The 13,385-nt window shown below is 39.4% G+C and overlaps 1 protein-coding gene across 3 annotated transcripts; it reads right to left on the reverse strand.

The window, feature by feature from the left end:
• Nucleotides 1-1,356: 1,356 nt before the first annotated feature.
• Nucleotides 1,357-13,008, reverse strand: os9 (OS9 endoplasmic reticulum lectin). Of its 3 annotated transcripts, none has more exons than XM_023267331.3 (15): nt 12,814-13,007; nt 12,233-12,415; nt 10,844-10,907; nt 10,680-10,756; nt 9,947-10,045; nt 8,723-8,924; nt 8,273-8,428; nt 7,864-7,979; nt 7,305-7,365; nt 7,020-7,099; nt 6,717-6,920; nt 6,397-6,598; nt 5,811-5,978; nt 5,296-5,405; nt 1,357-2,618 (listed from the first exon to the last, which is right to left on the reverse strand). In XM_023267331.3, the coding sequence occupies exons 1-15, from the start codon at nt 12,979-12,981 to the stop codon at nt 2,481-2,483; spliced, it is 2,028 nt and encodes a 675-aa protein (XP_023123099.2). In that variant the 5' UTR covers nt 12,982-13,007; the 3' UTR covers nt 1,357-2,480. The 3 variants fall into 3 exon arrangements, with proteins under 3 accessions (XP_023123099.2, XP_023123098.2, XP_023123100.2); XM_023267330.3 differs by having other exon boundaries at nt 7,020-7,102; nt 12,814-13,006; XM_023267332.3 differs by lacking the exon at nt 5,811-5,978 and having other exon boundaries at nt 7,020-7,102; nt 12,814-13,008.
• Between the last annotated feature and the right edge of the window lie 377 nt (nt 13,009-13,385).

The raw sequence follows: 13,385 nt of genomic DNA on the forward strand, positions 1-13,385 counted from the left end.
TGACATTATTTTCATTTTTTTTCACGCTGTTTAAAATCAGGCTAGTGTATGTAAACTTCTAATCCATTACAAAATAATTACTGTTCAGAAACATCCAATGAAATAGTGCACAGAGATTATCACCGTTTCAATAACTGTAACATTTGTGCCACTGAAACTTTGTTAGATTCACCTGTGGAATCTGACACAAGCCATGACAAAGGTGTGACTCTATGCTCTGTTTATACATGTTAATTTGGTGGACAAAATGTCAATGTCAACAAAAGCTGAACATGTATAAGCTTTGTAAAGTATGATTTATAGTAGAGCAGTTGTATTAGCTTGCATCTTATTTCCCAAGTGTATTTGACAAAGTGACCACATTTACTGTATTTACTTACCTTAGCCTTAGTATTACTATTTATCCTCTGTGATAAGTTATCCCACCCTCTCATATATTGTGGCTTGTCTGTTGAGAGAGGTTTACTTTTTCCCAGTCCATAATAATGGTAAATGACATTCACAGCTGTTAGCTTCATGCAGCAGTCACACCAATTTTCACTTCCCCTTCTGTGTGGAGCATGGTGAGGCCAGGTGAAGCACTTTTGTTCCCGGATGCAAACTGTCACACCTCCTTTGCTTCTTGCACAATTCAGTCCAACTAAACTTTGACCAGTCAGCTTAAGAGAGGGGTGGGACTGTCATCCTGACTGTCATCAGGGAATACTATATTAGCTTATGTTGCTGTTTATGTTGGCGGATTTTGTGTGCAGGAGACAATACAAACCTAAAATCAAAATTAAACATTAAAATATAAGCAATATGTGGCTGAATCCAGAGGCATTGTTTCAAATCAAAAGAGTGTTGGCATGTATTTACAAGGGAGCTAAGATGGACATTTGTCAAGACTGTGAAGTGAAAACAGTGTTCTTCATGGACATATATGGCCTCACTCAAAAATACTGTATTCAACTGATCTTATCTCGTCTGTCTCTAAATGAAACTTTCAGGATCAAAATGATAATTGCAGAAAAACAACAGTGTTATAGAACCTTTGTAAATGTTTGAGAGAAATTGAAGATTTTAAAACTGTTCAATTTTTTCATCTAAACTGATGACAGAGCTGTGGCTTGTACCAGAAACTTTAACAAAGTCTGGCTTCATTAATTCTGACTTGACCACGAAGGTTACCAACAGCCTCAGTTACCTCGAGATACTCGGATACAGCTCGTCTTACAAAGGTGATTAAACAAATGCACCAGCTTATCTTGAGCCTCATGACACTGACTGCGTGGGGAAAACATGTCTCTACTGGGTGAATGAATAAGAGTATGCCCCACAATGACATTAAGCTTCATATAAAAGATTGCCCAGTCAGAAATTTTAAACACATTTACTTAGGCAACTCAATCCCCACGTAATCTAATATACAACAAATCAATTCCAAAACATATTGACAGAATAATTATGTACATGTTCCAGGCAGCCGCAGTTATTCACAAACTATACAAGATCAGCCCTTTAAGTACAAACTTCATTAATTTGGTACACTGAATCTGATTGACACTGTAGCTTTGTTTTCCTTTCCTAAATTAAGGTAAACTAAATATAGCTAAGTTCTTGTCAAAACAAAGACAGAGTACACACTGAAAAGATCTATCATACTACACTCCTTTAAGTGTTTTCATTTCTTTCAACAGTACATGAAATCCAGAGCGAAGACCAAAACCTTTGTATTTTTTTTTGTTTGTTTTTGGTAGAAATTTGGGATTTACAGAACCTTTTCTAAAAATATCAAGTACCACAGCATGTGTACAAACACTTGTGTAATCTATGGTTGTGTTTACTTTTAACTTCTCCACCAAACAAAGTGTGTCAGAAAATTTCAAAGACCAGTGAGATTTGGTACGTGAAGCCTCGAGTATTTGTCCTTTGCTTTTTCACTTTCAGACACAATTGTACTTTAAGTAAACGGTAAGTGGAACAACCTGTGTAGACAATCATTCAGCCTTTTGAGGTACACAAAATCCCTTTGCTGAGTCACTTACAGGTACGGACGACTCTGTCATTGGCAACATAGAAGACAAATGCAAGTAGTAATTTCACTGTGGACAAACAGTGTGCTGCTGACAATTTCTAAAAACGTACATGTTGTATGTCACTCGGCTATTCTAGCCATCTATCAAAACTGAATCCCATCAAAAAGGGGAAAATGCATAACTTCATTCAACTGCACAAGTACAGCTGACACATCGCAGTTTCATCAGGCAACATATAAACGGTGCCTACTGAGGACACCTACATTATTGCCTACGTGAGACACACATACGTTTTCTGAATGTGCAAACGGCTTAGCTGATATTATCTGCCAGGTTTTACAGCAATAATTGAATCAAGTGGGCTCCTTTTCAATAACTAGACTACACTTCAGAGTCCCCCTCCCTGCTGGCCTCCACAGGAGTTCACCATCACGACAGGTGCGCTGCATGTACTGAGTGAACTCATACGTCCACGTCGTCTGAGTCAGAGGTGCTGGATGACTGCGACTCCTCCTGGGACTCTCCCCACACAAACCTATAGTTGTTCTCCAACTCCTGCTGCCTTTTTTGCTCTTTGTAAACTTCTTCGGTGCCTCCAGTCTGGCAGGGATGAGAACAAAGAAGGCAGAAAAGTTTGAGTTGTTATGAAAGAAATCACTCAAACGATGCAGACACTCTGAATGCTAAAAACGTGTAGCAATAGTCAACAGAAGTGTTTCTGAATTCACATTTGTATACGTGGTAAGTTTGAGCAACCCCTGAAAATGAAATATTTTGTTGCTTTTGAAGTGAAAAGAAGTAAATAGCTACCACAAAACATCAACTTCAAAATGTTAAAATGACATGACTTTTTATTTTATGAACCTAAAGGAAATTTTAAAAAACCCACTAGTATTTTGTCACTGCCATTTACATGCTTGGATGTAAAGTCTCAGAACTCCATGAACTTGTCAGACATTAATTGACACATTAGGTATGTGAGACAAATGAAGAACTATCATTAAGAAGCGCCAGCTGCTCCAATCCCTGAGCTAATAACAAAGCAGGTTATAAAAAGACATGAAACAGCTTCCAGCTTGTAATTTCCACAGTCTGAAATCACATTAATACATGGCAGTTATGGGGAACTATGGGAGACAAGACGGATTTGGAAAACCAAGGAAACTTTGTGGTAAGACTGCAGGTTTATTGGGCAGAAAGGTAAAGCAGTCTTCATATGACTTCAGGGAGACTTATTTAACACAGGGGTGGTGACCCTTTGTTCCACTGTTCAGGTTTGATGTACAAACTGGAAGGAAACTTGTCTGTGACCTTATTACAAAGGTAACAACTGGATAAGCAAGAATAGCAACCAGTTCTGTGGATGGATTCAATTAAAATTGAGTTCTTGAGTTCAGTTCTGTGGCTGTAATCACTAAAAAGAAACAGCATTTGATGAAAATGGCAACTACATTTTTGCACGGGGTGGGAACTATCTGCTTTGTGAGTCAGTGGCACAAAAAACACCACATAGGCAGAAGAATGGATTTCTCTGAATATCAACAAATTCTGGATGTGAATATCAGCCAGTCAGTGAAAAAATTCAAACTAAGATTTTAGCTTCTACAACAGGATGATGAGGAATTCACCATGAATGACTTCAATAAACACAAGGTGCAGCTTTGGGAGTGGCTCTGACAGTCCCTGGATGCAAATATCACTGAAACTTTGTGTGAATATCTTAAAGTTTCTGTGCATACAGGACAGCCTAGAAATGTAACTGATCTGTGAGGAGGAGGGACTCAGTAAGGACAGAGACTCTTAAACGAATACAAAAAGAATTTGCAAACTGTGGCATCCGACAAAGAGAGTCTGCTGTCCAGACTTTTATACGTACCACAATTGTATTTATTTTGCACATGAAACGAAAAGCACCACTCCTCTTAGAGGTGCCCAACCTTGTGCATACAGCTGTACAGTTAGTGAAGATCCTGACACACTTGTTCTTGTGATCATCACAGAGAGATGACACTTAAAGTATTACTCAGAAAAAATGTAGTCTGTTGTTTGAAAAGAGTACACGCCTGTTTTTCCTGTACTGTAGCTTCATGTCTGCTTTCATAAAACACGTATTCATTTTTCAAGACGCTAGTTAAAGTTGTTACACTATGGTAAACCCAGTTCAGTGTTTACTTTCTTCTTCTGGCTGTAGCTGTAGGCTCGACTCACACTACAAGTGTTTTAAAAACAAATGATTTTGAAATTGTGACAATCACACACAGAGAAACTTTGTAGATATTCTTGTCTCTAATTTCTGACATGCACACTCTACAAGATCAGAAAATAATGGCACATCACACACTACAGGATATGATTTAGATTGTCGTGCCAGAGGGAGCAATCATGGTGAATTGAGCTACCTCATGTGATCTATGGGGAAGCAGATTAACTTGCTGTAATGATAATAATAGTTTGTAGTGAGAAAAAAGAAAGCAAAAGCCTCAACAAGTCTGGATGAGAAAAAACATGCAGTAAACATGAGTCATTTAACCTTCAGAATTGGAGAATTGGAGGTGAGATTTTAATTATCGGTTTTAATATCTGTAGTCATCACTGGCCCTCAAAGAGTGTTAAGTGCTGCTTGGAAACGTCATCCACCGCTCCAGGTGATGACATAATTGTACCCATCGCTATTTTAACTTGCAAGTATCAAACACGATTGAACATCATTTCAGACCAAGATCTCTGACCAGAATTCCACTCTGAATGTCAGGAGTGGTAAAACGGGGCAAATTAGGCCAAAACTCTTGTAGTGTGAGCCAAGCCTCATGTTTAACAGACATCAAAGTCTGATATGAGAGTGACATCGACCCTGTCATCTACATCTCTGCCAGAAAGTGAGAGTTCTACATTAGTTTATATGAGATCCAGACAACAGAAACATTTTTGTCTTTTTGTAAAATTTTGGAAATAAAATATTACGTCCATCAAAGGTAATGCTTTGCGCTAACACACAACTTAAATCTAAATATCCCTTAAAGGTTTTACAAATCTATCACATACTGTAATGACTTGACCATATAATCACTCAAGAGGTATCCTTAACTTCATGACTTTTTATAGAAGCAGAAAAATATACAAGAACAATGGCTGTCACTGTTTCATACAGATTGAAACATTTACTGAGAAAACTCATCAGCACACCGCTGCTATCAAATACTGTGCATGTGAAACTCACACCAAGAAGAATCTGAAGAAACCCAGTAAAAAAAAAAGTTGTCATGACTACTGAAATTACCAAGAGATTTATGAGTAGCTCCCTGAAGGACTTTGTATCTTCTTCAGTCAGCCACTGGTCACCGGCCTCCTCTGCATTCTTTCGTGTCAAAATCTTCACCTCAATTTTACCTAAAAGTGAAAAACAGGGGAAAAGGAGGACTTGCCAGTTAAACACGTGTACATCCAAGCAGCTCAGAAAAGAAAACTGTCTTTCATGTGAATAATTACAATGATGAATGGCACAAACACAACAGTGGATGAAAAAGAAAGAACACACATGGCTGACACACCTTTCCACTTGTCTTTAAGACGAGCTTCAGCTAACTGCTGTCAAGAGATTTATTTTTCTGCTCTCATGATCTTTTAATTTTGCAATGATACTAGACACCTTTTGAAGGGCGGAACCTTTTTACAAATGATCTAACAGGTGAACACTTTTTGACAAGATAAGAGGAAATACAGTAAGTGTATGCTCAGGATAACAGATGGAAGAGAGAAAAGGCCGTGAGTGTTTCGGGCACTCCCCCTTCATACCTTCGGCCTTCAGTCCTGCCTTCTCTAGCTGTTCTTTAACCACGTCCTTTATGTGCTGCCACTGGGGGTCTCCTTCGCCCATCTCCTGAACTTTGACCTCCCCATCAGGGCTGCTGCCCGTCTTATACTTAGTTATTTTGATCTTAACATGGTCGTCAGCCGCTTGGTCTGGGGTGACGAGACAAAAGAGGGACAAACAACACAGTTCACCTCAAAACCCAAAGCAGGGTCACAGGATGGAGGTGATAAGAGTCAAAAATGCGTAATCTAAAACACTCCTATATAAACATTATAATCATAGATTTCAATTAATTACTGTTTGATTTCAGTTATTTAAATTATAATTTGAAGTCACCCACAGTTACATAAATGGCTGCAGAGCAATCTAATCCACTGATGAAAGGATTTCAATCTGACAACATAAATTCTTTCTTTTGCATCAAACTCCATGTGTGCGTCTCTTCTGAGATGGAAGATGTCACAGCAAACATCTGCTGTACATACGGATGAAACATGAGAATGACTGAGCCAGACACAGAGCGAATGGACATGCATGTGACTGCAGAGAGGCGGGCTGCCTGGTTACCTGGCTGATTCGGGGCCAGGCTGGGGCTGCCTCTGGTGGGGTCGCTGCCTCTTTGGACCCCTGATGTGTGCTGCTCTGGGTCCTGAGCATCTTTCTCCTCCAGATGATCCAGCAGCTTATCCAGTGTTGTCTCCAGTGTCTGCGTTGCCTGAGTGCGATCAAACTCCCCTTTCAGACCCTCCGTCTCCAGTTCCTGCTGGGCCTATAACACATAGAGGAGCCAGTCACATTCAAGCCATACATTACGTTAGACTATTTCAAGGTGCCTAATAAAATTTTAATGGGTATGAACTCTATATAGACTGTCTCTTCTCTGAAACCTCATTTATGATGTTGTCAAACTCCTTCTGCATTTCCTCCTTTATCTCTTCAATCTTCTCAGACGGCACAGAGAGGTCGGCCATCTCATCCTCAAACTCCTGTAGCAGGAGTTCATCTTCATGTTTCTTCTCCTCACTGAGCTTCTCTGGCAGCTTGTTGCTTGTTGGTGTCTCTCCTCTACTTTTGGCTTGGTTTTGTGCTTTCTAACAAAAAACACACTGGATTGGAATAACAATGCACTGCAAAAGAAAAAAAAATTGCAAACAATGTAAATAAAAAGTAGCATCTGGGCAAGTACTGACCTTTCTGTTACTCTCTTTGAGGTGTTGAACAAATTTCATCAGGTCGGCTGGGTCAGTGATGATTTTAAAGTTGAATTTTTCTACTAAAAGCAAACAGAATAACAAAATAAACGCTTAACAAATGACCACAAGAGACTCCATCTGGGCTAACAGCTGTTCAGTTTGTAAATCAGACAAGATAACTGCATAAGAAAAAAGATTTTGTGGTTTCCATTAATCTTGTTTGATTTGTCATTAAATAATCTGCACTAAATGAGTGGCACTGGACTTCCTTGTGTGTTTTACCTTCATCACCATCATCTACGACTTCATTGTCTGCATGTGAGTTATAGCCACCATCTGCTGCCTGCGAATGACAGAAAATTAGGTTAGAGTTGTGAAATGGAGAGATGTGTCAGCCTACACCCTCTAGTGGTCAAACTAGGTCTGACTCAGAGGAATCTTCATTTAACTCTTCCATGATCACTTTGAAAAGAAAGTATTTACAAATCAGCACAGACTTAACACACTGGTTCCCAGGATATATATCCAAAAAAAATCAACTATGTAAATATTAAGCAATAATCAAACAGCAAAATGATTAGCAGAATGTATAAAATTATTTCAAATCAAAATACTTGTATTGAGTGTTTCTTTACTGTGGATGTTGTCATGAAATTATTAGAGGGTAGTTCTGCAAAGAAAGCTCAGAATTTGAAAATTGTGCTCTATTTTAAGCTTGTTTCTGTCCAACAATTCAACTGAGTTCTTAAAATCAGCCTTTTATTCATCATCAGTGTATGAACTCCAATAAAGGATCATTCATTTTGAGAAAAAATACACATTTATAGATGTGTTTCTATACCTGATCCTCTTGTTGAGAAGCAGATGTTTTTGAATTCCCTGGTTTTGTGACTCCTTCCCAGAATTCTGAATCTTCCGTCTCTTCTTTCTCTGCATCGATTGATACATCATCAGATCCTGTTTCAAAACAGAAACCAGCATCCACTGTGAGAAAACTTCTCGAATAGAACAGAATAGAATTTTTTTGCCATTTGCATGGGTACATGACAGTACAAGTGCACTGGAATTCTTTGTGGGTTTTCTCAAGTCAGCTTTATATAGAAGAAAAAATAAAACGAAATAAAATACAATCAAATAAAAATAAAGAGGTAAGAGCAGTAAGAAAAAATTCAAATATACATTATAAAAAGAGCACTTTGTATAAAAAAGTTTTAAAAATAGATTCCCTAAGAAGTACATTTCACATGTACCTTTTCTGTCTGACTCGTCTGGGTCATTTCCTGGTGCAGGTGAAGTCTCCTCTGCTGTTACTTCCACTGCTCCATCTGCTTCTTCATTACCAGCTAACATCTCATCAAGGCTCCTCAGCTCCTCGGAGATTTGCTCTACTTTACGCTTTGTGTCCGCTGGGAACAGACAGAGGGAGATCGGACGAGGGAAAGACAGAGGAAAGATCACGTCATAGATTTCTTGCGATTTTAAAATTAAACAATGAAATCCTATCACACATTCGTATTTCAGTATCAGAAACTGAACATTGAATTTTAAAAGATTGTGCAATTCTATGTTTGCAGTATTTAGCATCATGCTTTCAAATACTCCTGCCCTACATCATGCAACAGGAAAATACGCCAAAGTCAGGAGGCGAGATGCTCTCCAAACGCTGCATCACTGTGACCTTCATTTAACTGCGCACTCACACACTTGGGCCTTGACGTAATCCATGTACTGCTGGGCACTTAGCGCTGGCTGGCACACGATACCCTGTGGCTTGGTTGTGGATGGTGGCCGCAGGAATGGATGCTGGCAGGTGCGACCGGTGTGAATCGTCAGCACATACCGACAAGACTGAGGCTCATCTACTCTGGCGATGTAGTCACCTGAGCCTTCTTCACACACAAACTGGAAATAATACAGTAAAACCGTCTAAGATGCAGGCATTCATTTTGGTACAATATGCAAATATGCACTGGCCTAAAATAATAAAATGCTTTCTGAAATGTGTAAAAACAACAATACATCCCTGCAAGCATAAATGTATTTTTACTTTGAATTCCATGAACTGAAAAGAGACAATGCAACAGATATTGGGATGGGCAAAATGTTAAGTTCTTCTAGTAGTTATCCTCATTTTGCCAGTAGAAAATCTTGAAAATACTTCCTTTTCTACCACCTTCAGACCGTCTTACACACACAGCATACTTAAATCTCACTGAAAAATAATCAATGAAGTTTAATTCAGGGCAAAATGAGGTCCACTACAAAAGTTTCAGGTCTTGTTGAAGCCCGTCTTTTTTCAGTTCCACTTTCTGGACAGACAGCATGAAATTTGCATAGTGGTTTCTGTGACACTTGCTGCTAAACAAGCCCAAAGCACAATCATGCCACTCCATGTTGCTGCTAGTATTTCCTTGTGACTATTCCATGTACACCATATTGAACCTGAGCTGGATTTACAGATCCTCTGTCAGTTGCTTAGAGAGTTGCTGAGTTTTACCACAAGGTTTGAAGAGTCGGAGAGCTTATGTCCTCTGGAATCATCATCAACTGACAATTCTTGACGTGCGCTACAATTTCTGACGAGACAATTACGTCCTTACAAGATTAAGAAGTTCTGAGACTTTACAAGTAGTAGAGTGCCTGAAATATTTCCCATGCCATAATTAATGAGGGTTATTTTCAAACTTTAAGGTCATGAAATAAAAAGTAAGAGTGCAACGTCTGTTTGCTGCAGGGGTTGTCTTTACACCTTTAAAAATCAACAAAATATGCAACTGGCCCTTTTTTTCTTCAATTTTTGCATCTAAATGTATCAGTGTTTAGAGCAGCAACGCAGAAATTAAAACTGAAACAAAACAAGACAAACAGACATATCCACTCAGTCTGTGTGGGATACAAATATCTCCTAAATTCAAATGTCTCACCCGAACTTCAGTCTCTCTGGGACTTCCATTTAGGTCACACTTGGATCCATTTACATAAGTCTGGCTGTGGTATCGCTTCAGTCTGTGCTGCTTGGAGGCCTGGAAGACAAACAGCAAAATGTTGTGTTAGAAAAGATTTGTAGCATTCTTCGACAGTGATGTTGCGTCTGTCAGCTGATAACTCACCCAATACACAAGCACCCTCAAAATCAAACATTACTATCCAACAGCACCACTAACTGCAGCACAGATGTATTAGACTACACTAGTTTTACTAAGGTTTATCTGATGAATTGGTAACTGACTGTATACACATTTCCTTTATATTTTTTTCCCCACTGGTACGATTTTAAGAGCAAAGCACCATAATGCTTAAATAATTTTCTTTGTGACATTCAGACTGACAGCTTGTTTCTATTAACTGTGACAGCTTGACTAATTATGTGGGTCATGAGCAACAACAGCTTCAATTTGTTGGACTATGTTTCTGAGAAGCGTTTTGGAGAACAGTAAGAAAATTCTAATTACTTCTGTTCAACATGCTAAATTTAAATGAGATTTATTTACTGAATAGTGTAATGAACACTAGAGATATTCAGCTGTAATCTTCCCACTGCCACATGTAACTGCTACAATTTTATGGCCAAACAATTCAGCTTTTTGACATTTTTAATGTACATGTAGAAAATACAATATCTGTAAAAATGCAACCACAACATGGAGGCACATTTACCTTTGCTGTTTCATTACTCCAATCAAATTCTGACTCAAAATAACCTAAGAAGAGAACATCTCCTTTGATTTCTGTGTCTGAGGAGAAGAAAAACAAAATCTGTCAAAACCAATAGTCACGGAAAACATACTGTAGATTAAATAAAAACACAAATAAACTCTCACCTTCAAGGTGGTATTGCCTGATATGTTGACTATGGCAGAACTCATATGTCCACCAGTCCTTCGTCTGTAGGAAACAAAGACAAACAAAACATTAAATGGTATAATAGTACTTAATTGACTTCTTTATTTAGGCAAGTTGTTTAATGTAATCAACAATAGAATAAATCATCCTGTCCAATTTTGTATACACAGCTTGTTTTTGCACACAGTTCCAGGTGAACTGTCATATCTTTGTTATCTTTGAACTTTGTTTTTAAGCAACCAGATACACACCAGACTACCGAGTTAGAGGAAGTTAGTGGTAAGTTACACAATTACATCACACCAGAAACCCCTCCCACCTTCACCACATGTGCTGCAGAACACGAGAATACATACAAAACACTGCAAGGGGGAAAATATACAGGTTTTTCAAGGTAGTTTGGAACAACATTCTTTGGCCAGATTCCCTCCAGTTACAGTGGAGAAGGTGGAGGAGAGAACACAGATCCAGACAGTGATAAAGTACTAATGGTGAAAGGAGATTAAGCTTACTGTTGCAGGAACTCAAGTCTATGTTAAACTAGTGAAACCACAGGAGCAACAACAGATGTGTGTATCTTCCATATGCTGCTTGTATTCTGAATCTGTATCCAGTTAGGGAAGGTTGTGCAAATGTTCCACCTTCTTAACACTCCAACACTGAGTAACGCAGCAAAACAACCTTTGACGCTACATTTAATTTATCAGTAATGAGTCAGACATCTGGGATGCATAGAGTCAGTGAGGTTGTCGACGCTGTTTGTGAAACGTCGTCCCACTCATCATCAGGAGCTTGGTGAAGATGGCAGACAATTTGGGGGGACAAGATGAAATTGTCAGACATATTCATCTACAGCACCATGTGGCAGATTGTCTGTCTAAATTGAGTTTTAGACAACAGATGGTGGCATTGTGGACATTAAAGAGTCTGCCTGACATGCCGGCATCCAGCATGCCAACAGCCTGTTCCCGTCTTTCTCTTATCATCTGTGGCATCATGTCATTTGAATAAAGCTGCATTTTAAGGTGGCCTTTCATAATCGTGCTGATTATTGTCCTCTAAAACCACACCTGACCGGGGTGTGGATTACATCAATAGTTGAAAACTTTTTGTGTTTATGATAATTCATTTAATTCTTTCCTAGCCAGAAAAATATAACTTAGACTCTTAACTTCTTCCTTGAATCAGAAATAAGAACAATTTACATGCTGTATGTACCTACCCTTCAGATTGGTATATTTAGAGCCATGTGCAAAACATATTTTAGCAACAGCTGCCGTCTGAGTAATGGATTATATATTAAAAATAAAAGTCTTAATCACCTGACTGGACTAGTGAATTACATAGATAAAAAGCTGAGGACCAACCTTTACGAGGCATGGGGCACTGTGCATTGGCCTGAGAAGGTCTGGGATGTCTGGTCCGGAGTAGTCCTGTGTGTCAGGCTCAGAAGCTGGATCCTGATGGAAGCGGACAGCCAGGGCTGGCAGTCGACACTCATACAGCTGCTTATATTTACTGGACACCATCATAACCTCCTCTGTCTTGGTCTGGGAGAAGAAAACTGGCATGAAAACTGCAGCATTTTATCATATATCATATATTAACAGTGCAGCAGTTGAGTGTGAATAGCTAACTACCTAGTTTGCTGCTAAACGTATAGTCTGCTGTTTACAATTTCAGTAATCAAATAAGTCAGGTGAAAGTGAGGAAGTTGAGGTGATGTCCTGACAGCTGTCACAACGGGCTGCGTATGTAACTTGGCGACAACTCCAGCGATAATAACTCTTCATATAACGCCACAATATACTTTTTGGAAACCTCCCTAACAAACAGGTTACTCTTTATTTGAGTCAGTTAGCTGCATTAAAGGAAGACATTTAACGCTAGCCAACGGTAGCCTACATCCTAGCTAACGAGCTATCCGCTAGCTAACACCTTCACCCACCTGCCCCAGGATGACGGGGTCGGGAAGAATCTGAATCCCGTACTTCATCTCGTTAAGCTCCTCCAAGTTCAAGAAGGCCGGGACACAGAGGGGACATATTAAGAGGAAAACGTACAACCTCTTGAGCCATCGTACGGTGGAAGCAGCCATCGTTGACCCTCTCCTCATCGCTCCATTTGTCTGACAGCAACAAAACACAGAACTTCTGACATGGTAGCAGCTGATTGGTGAACGCGAGATGCGCCGCTCTGTCATTGGCTGATTTTGCTGTCCGTCAATGGCTTGGCAGTTGTTTGTTTATCTCACCGGCGCAGAGTGGACGGGCGGTGTTATCGTGATTTTGAGCTGCGCACATGGCATCTGTCAGTGTTTGTCTCGGTATGAAATAAACTCACACCGGGAAGCGTTGGCCCTGACGGACGAGGCGTGTCGCCACCCAATTTGGCCAAATTACAGTCATGCGGTTTATTTTCTTACTTGGAGGTAACAGAAAAATGCGCACAGAAAAAAACTATAAACGTATACAGTGTGTGTCAGATTAGCACACGTACTAAAATGAATAACAGTAAAAT

The sequence above is a fragment of the Amphiprion ocellaris genome, chromosome 5 (genome assembly GCF_022539595.1).
Source record: "Amphiprion ocellaris isolate individual 3 ecotype Okinawa chromosome 5, ASM2253959v1, whole genome shotgun sequence".
Classification (NCBI taxonomy): Eukaryota; Metazoa; Chordata; class Actinopteri; family Pomacentridae; genus Amphiprion; species Amphiprion ocellaris.

What these genes read in the sequence shown, in the direction of transcription:
- os9 (XM_023267330.3), bottom strand. Translation starts at nt 12,981, where the DNA reads ATGAGGAGAGGGTCAACGATGGCTGCTTCCACCGTACGATGGCTCAAG. An exon ending in TTGACAACATCATAAATGAG is followed by an intron (nt 6,599 to 6,716) that starts GTTTCAGAGAAG and finishes TATGTGTTATAG; the next exon opens with GCCCAGCAGGAACTGGAGAC. An exon ending in GGCAGGACTGAAGGCCGAAG is followed by an intron (nt 5,406 to 5,810) that starts GTATGAAGGGGG and finishes TTTCACTTTTAG; the next exon opens with GTAAAATTGAGGTGAAGATT.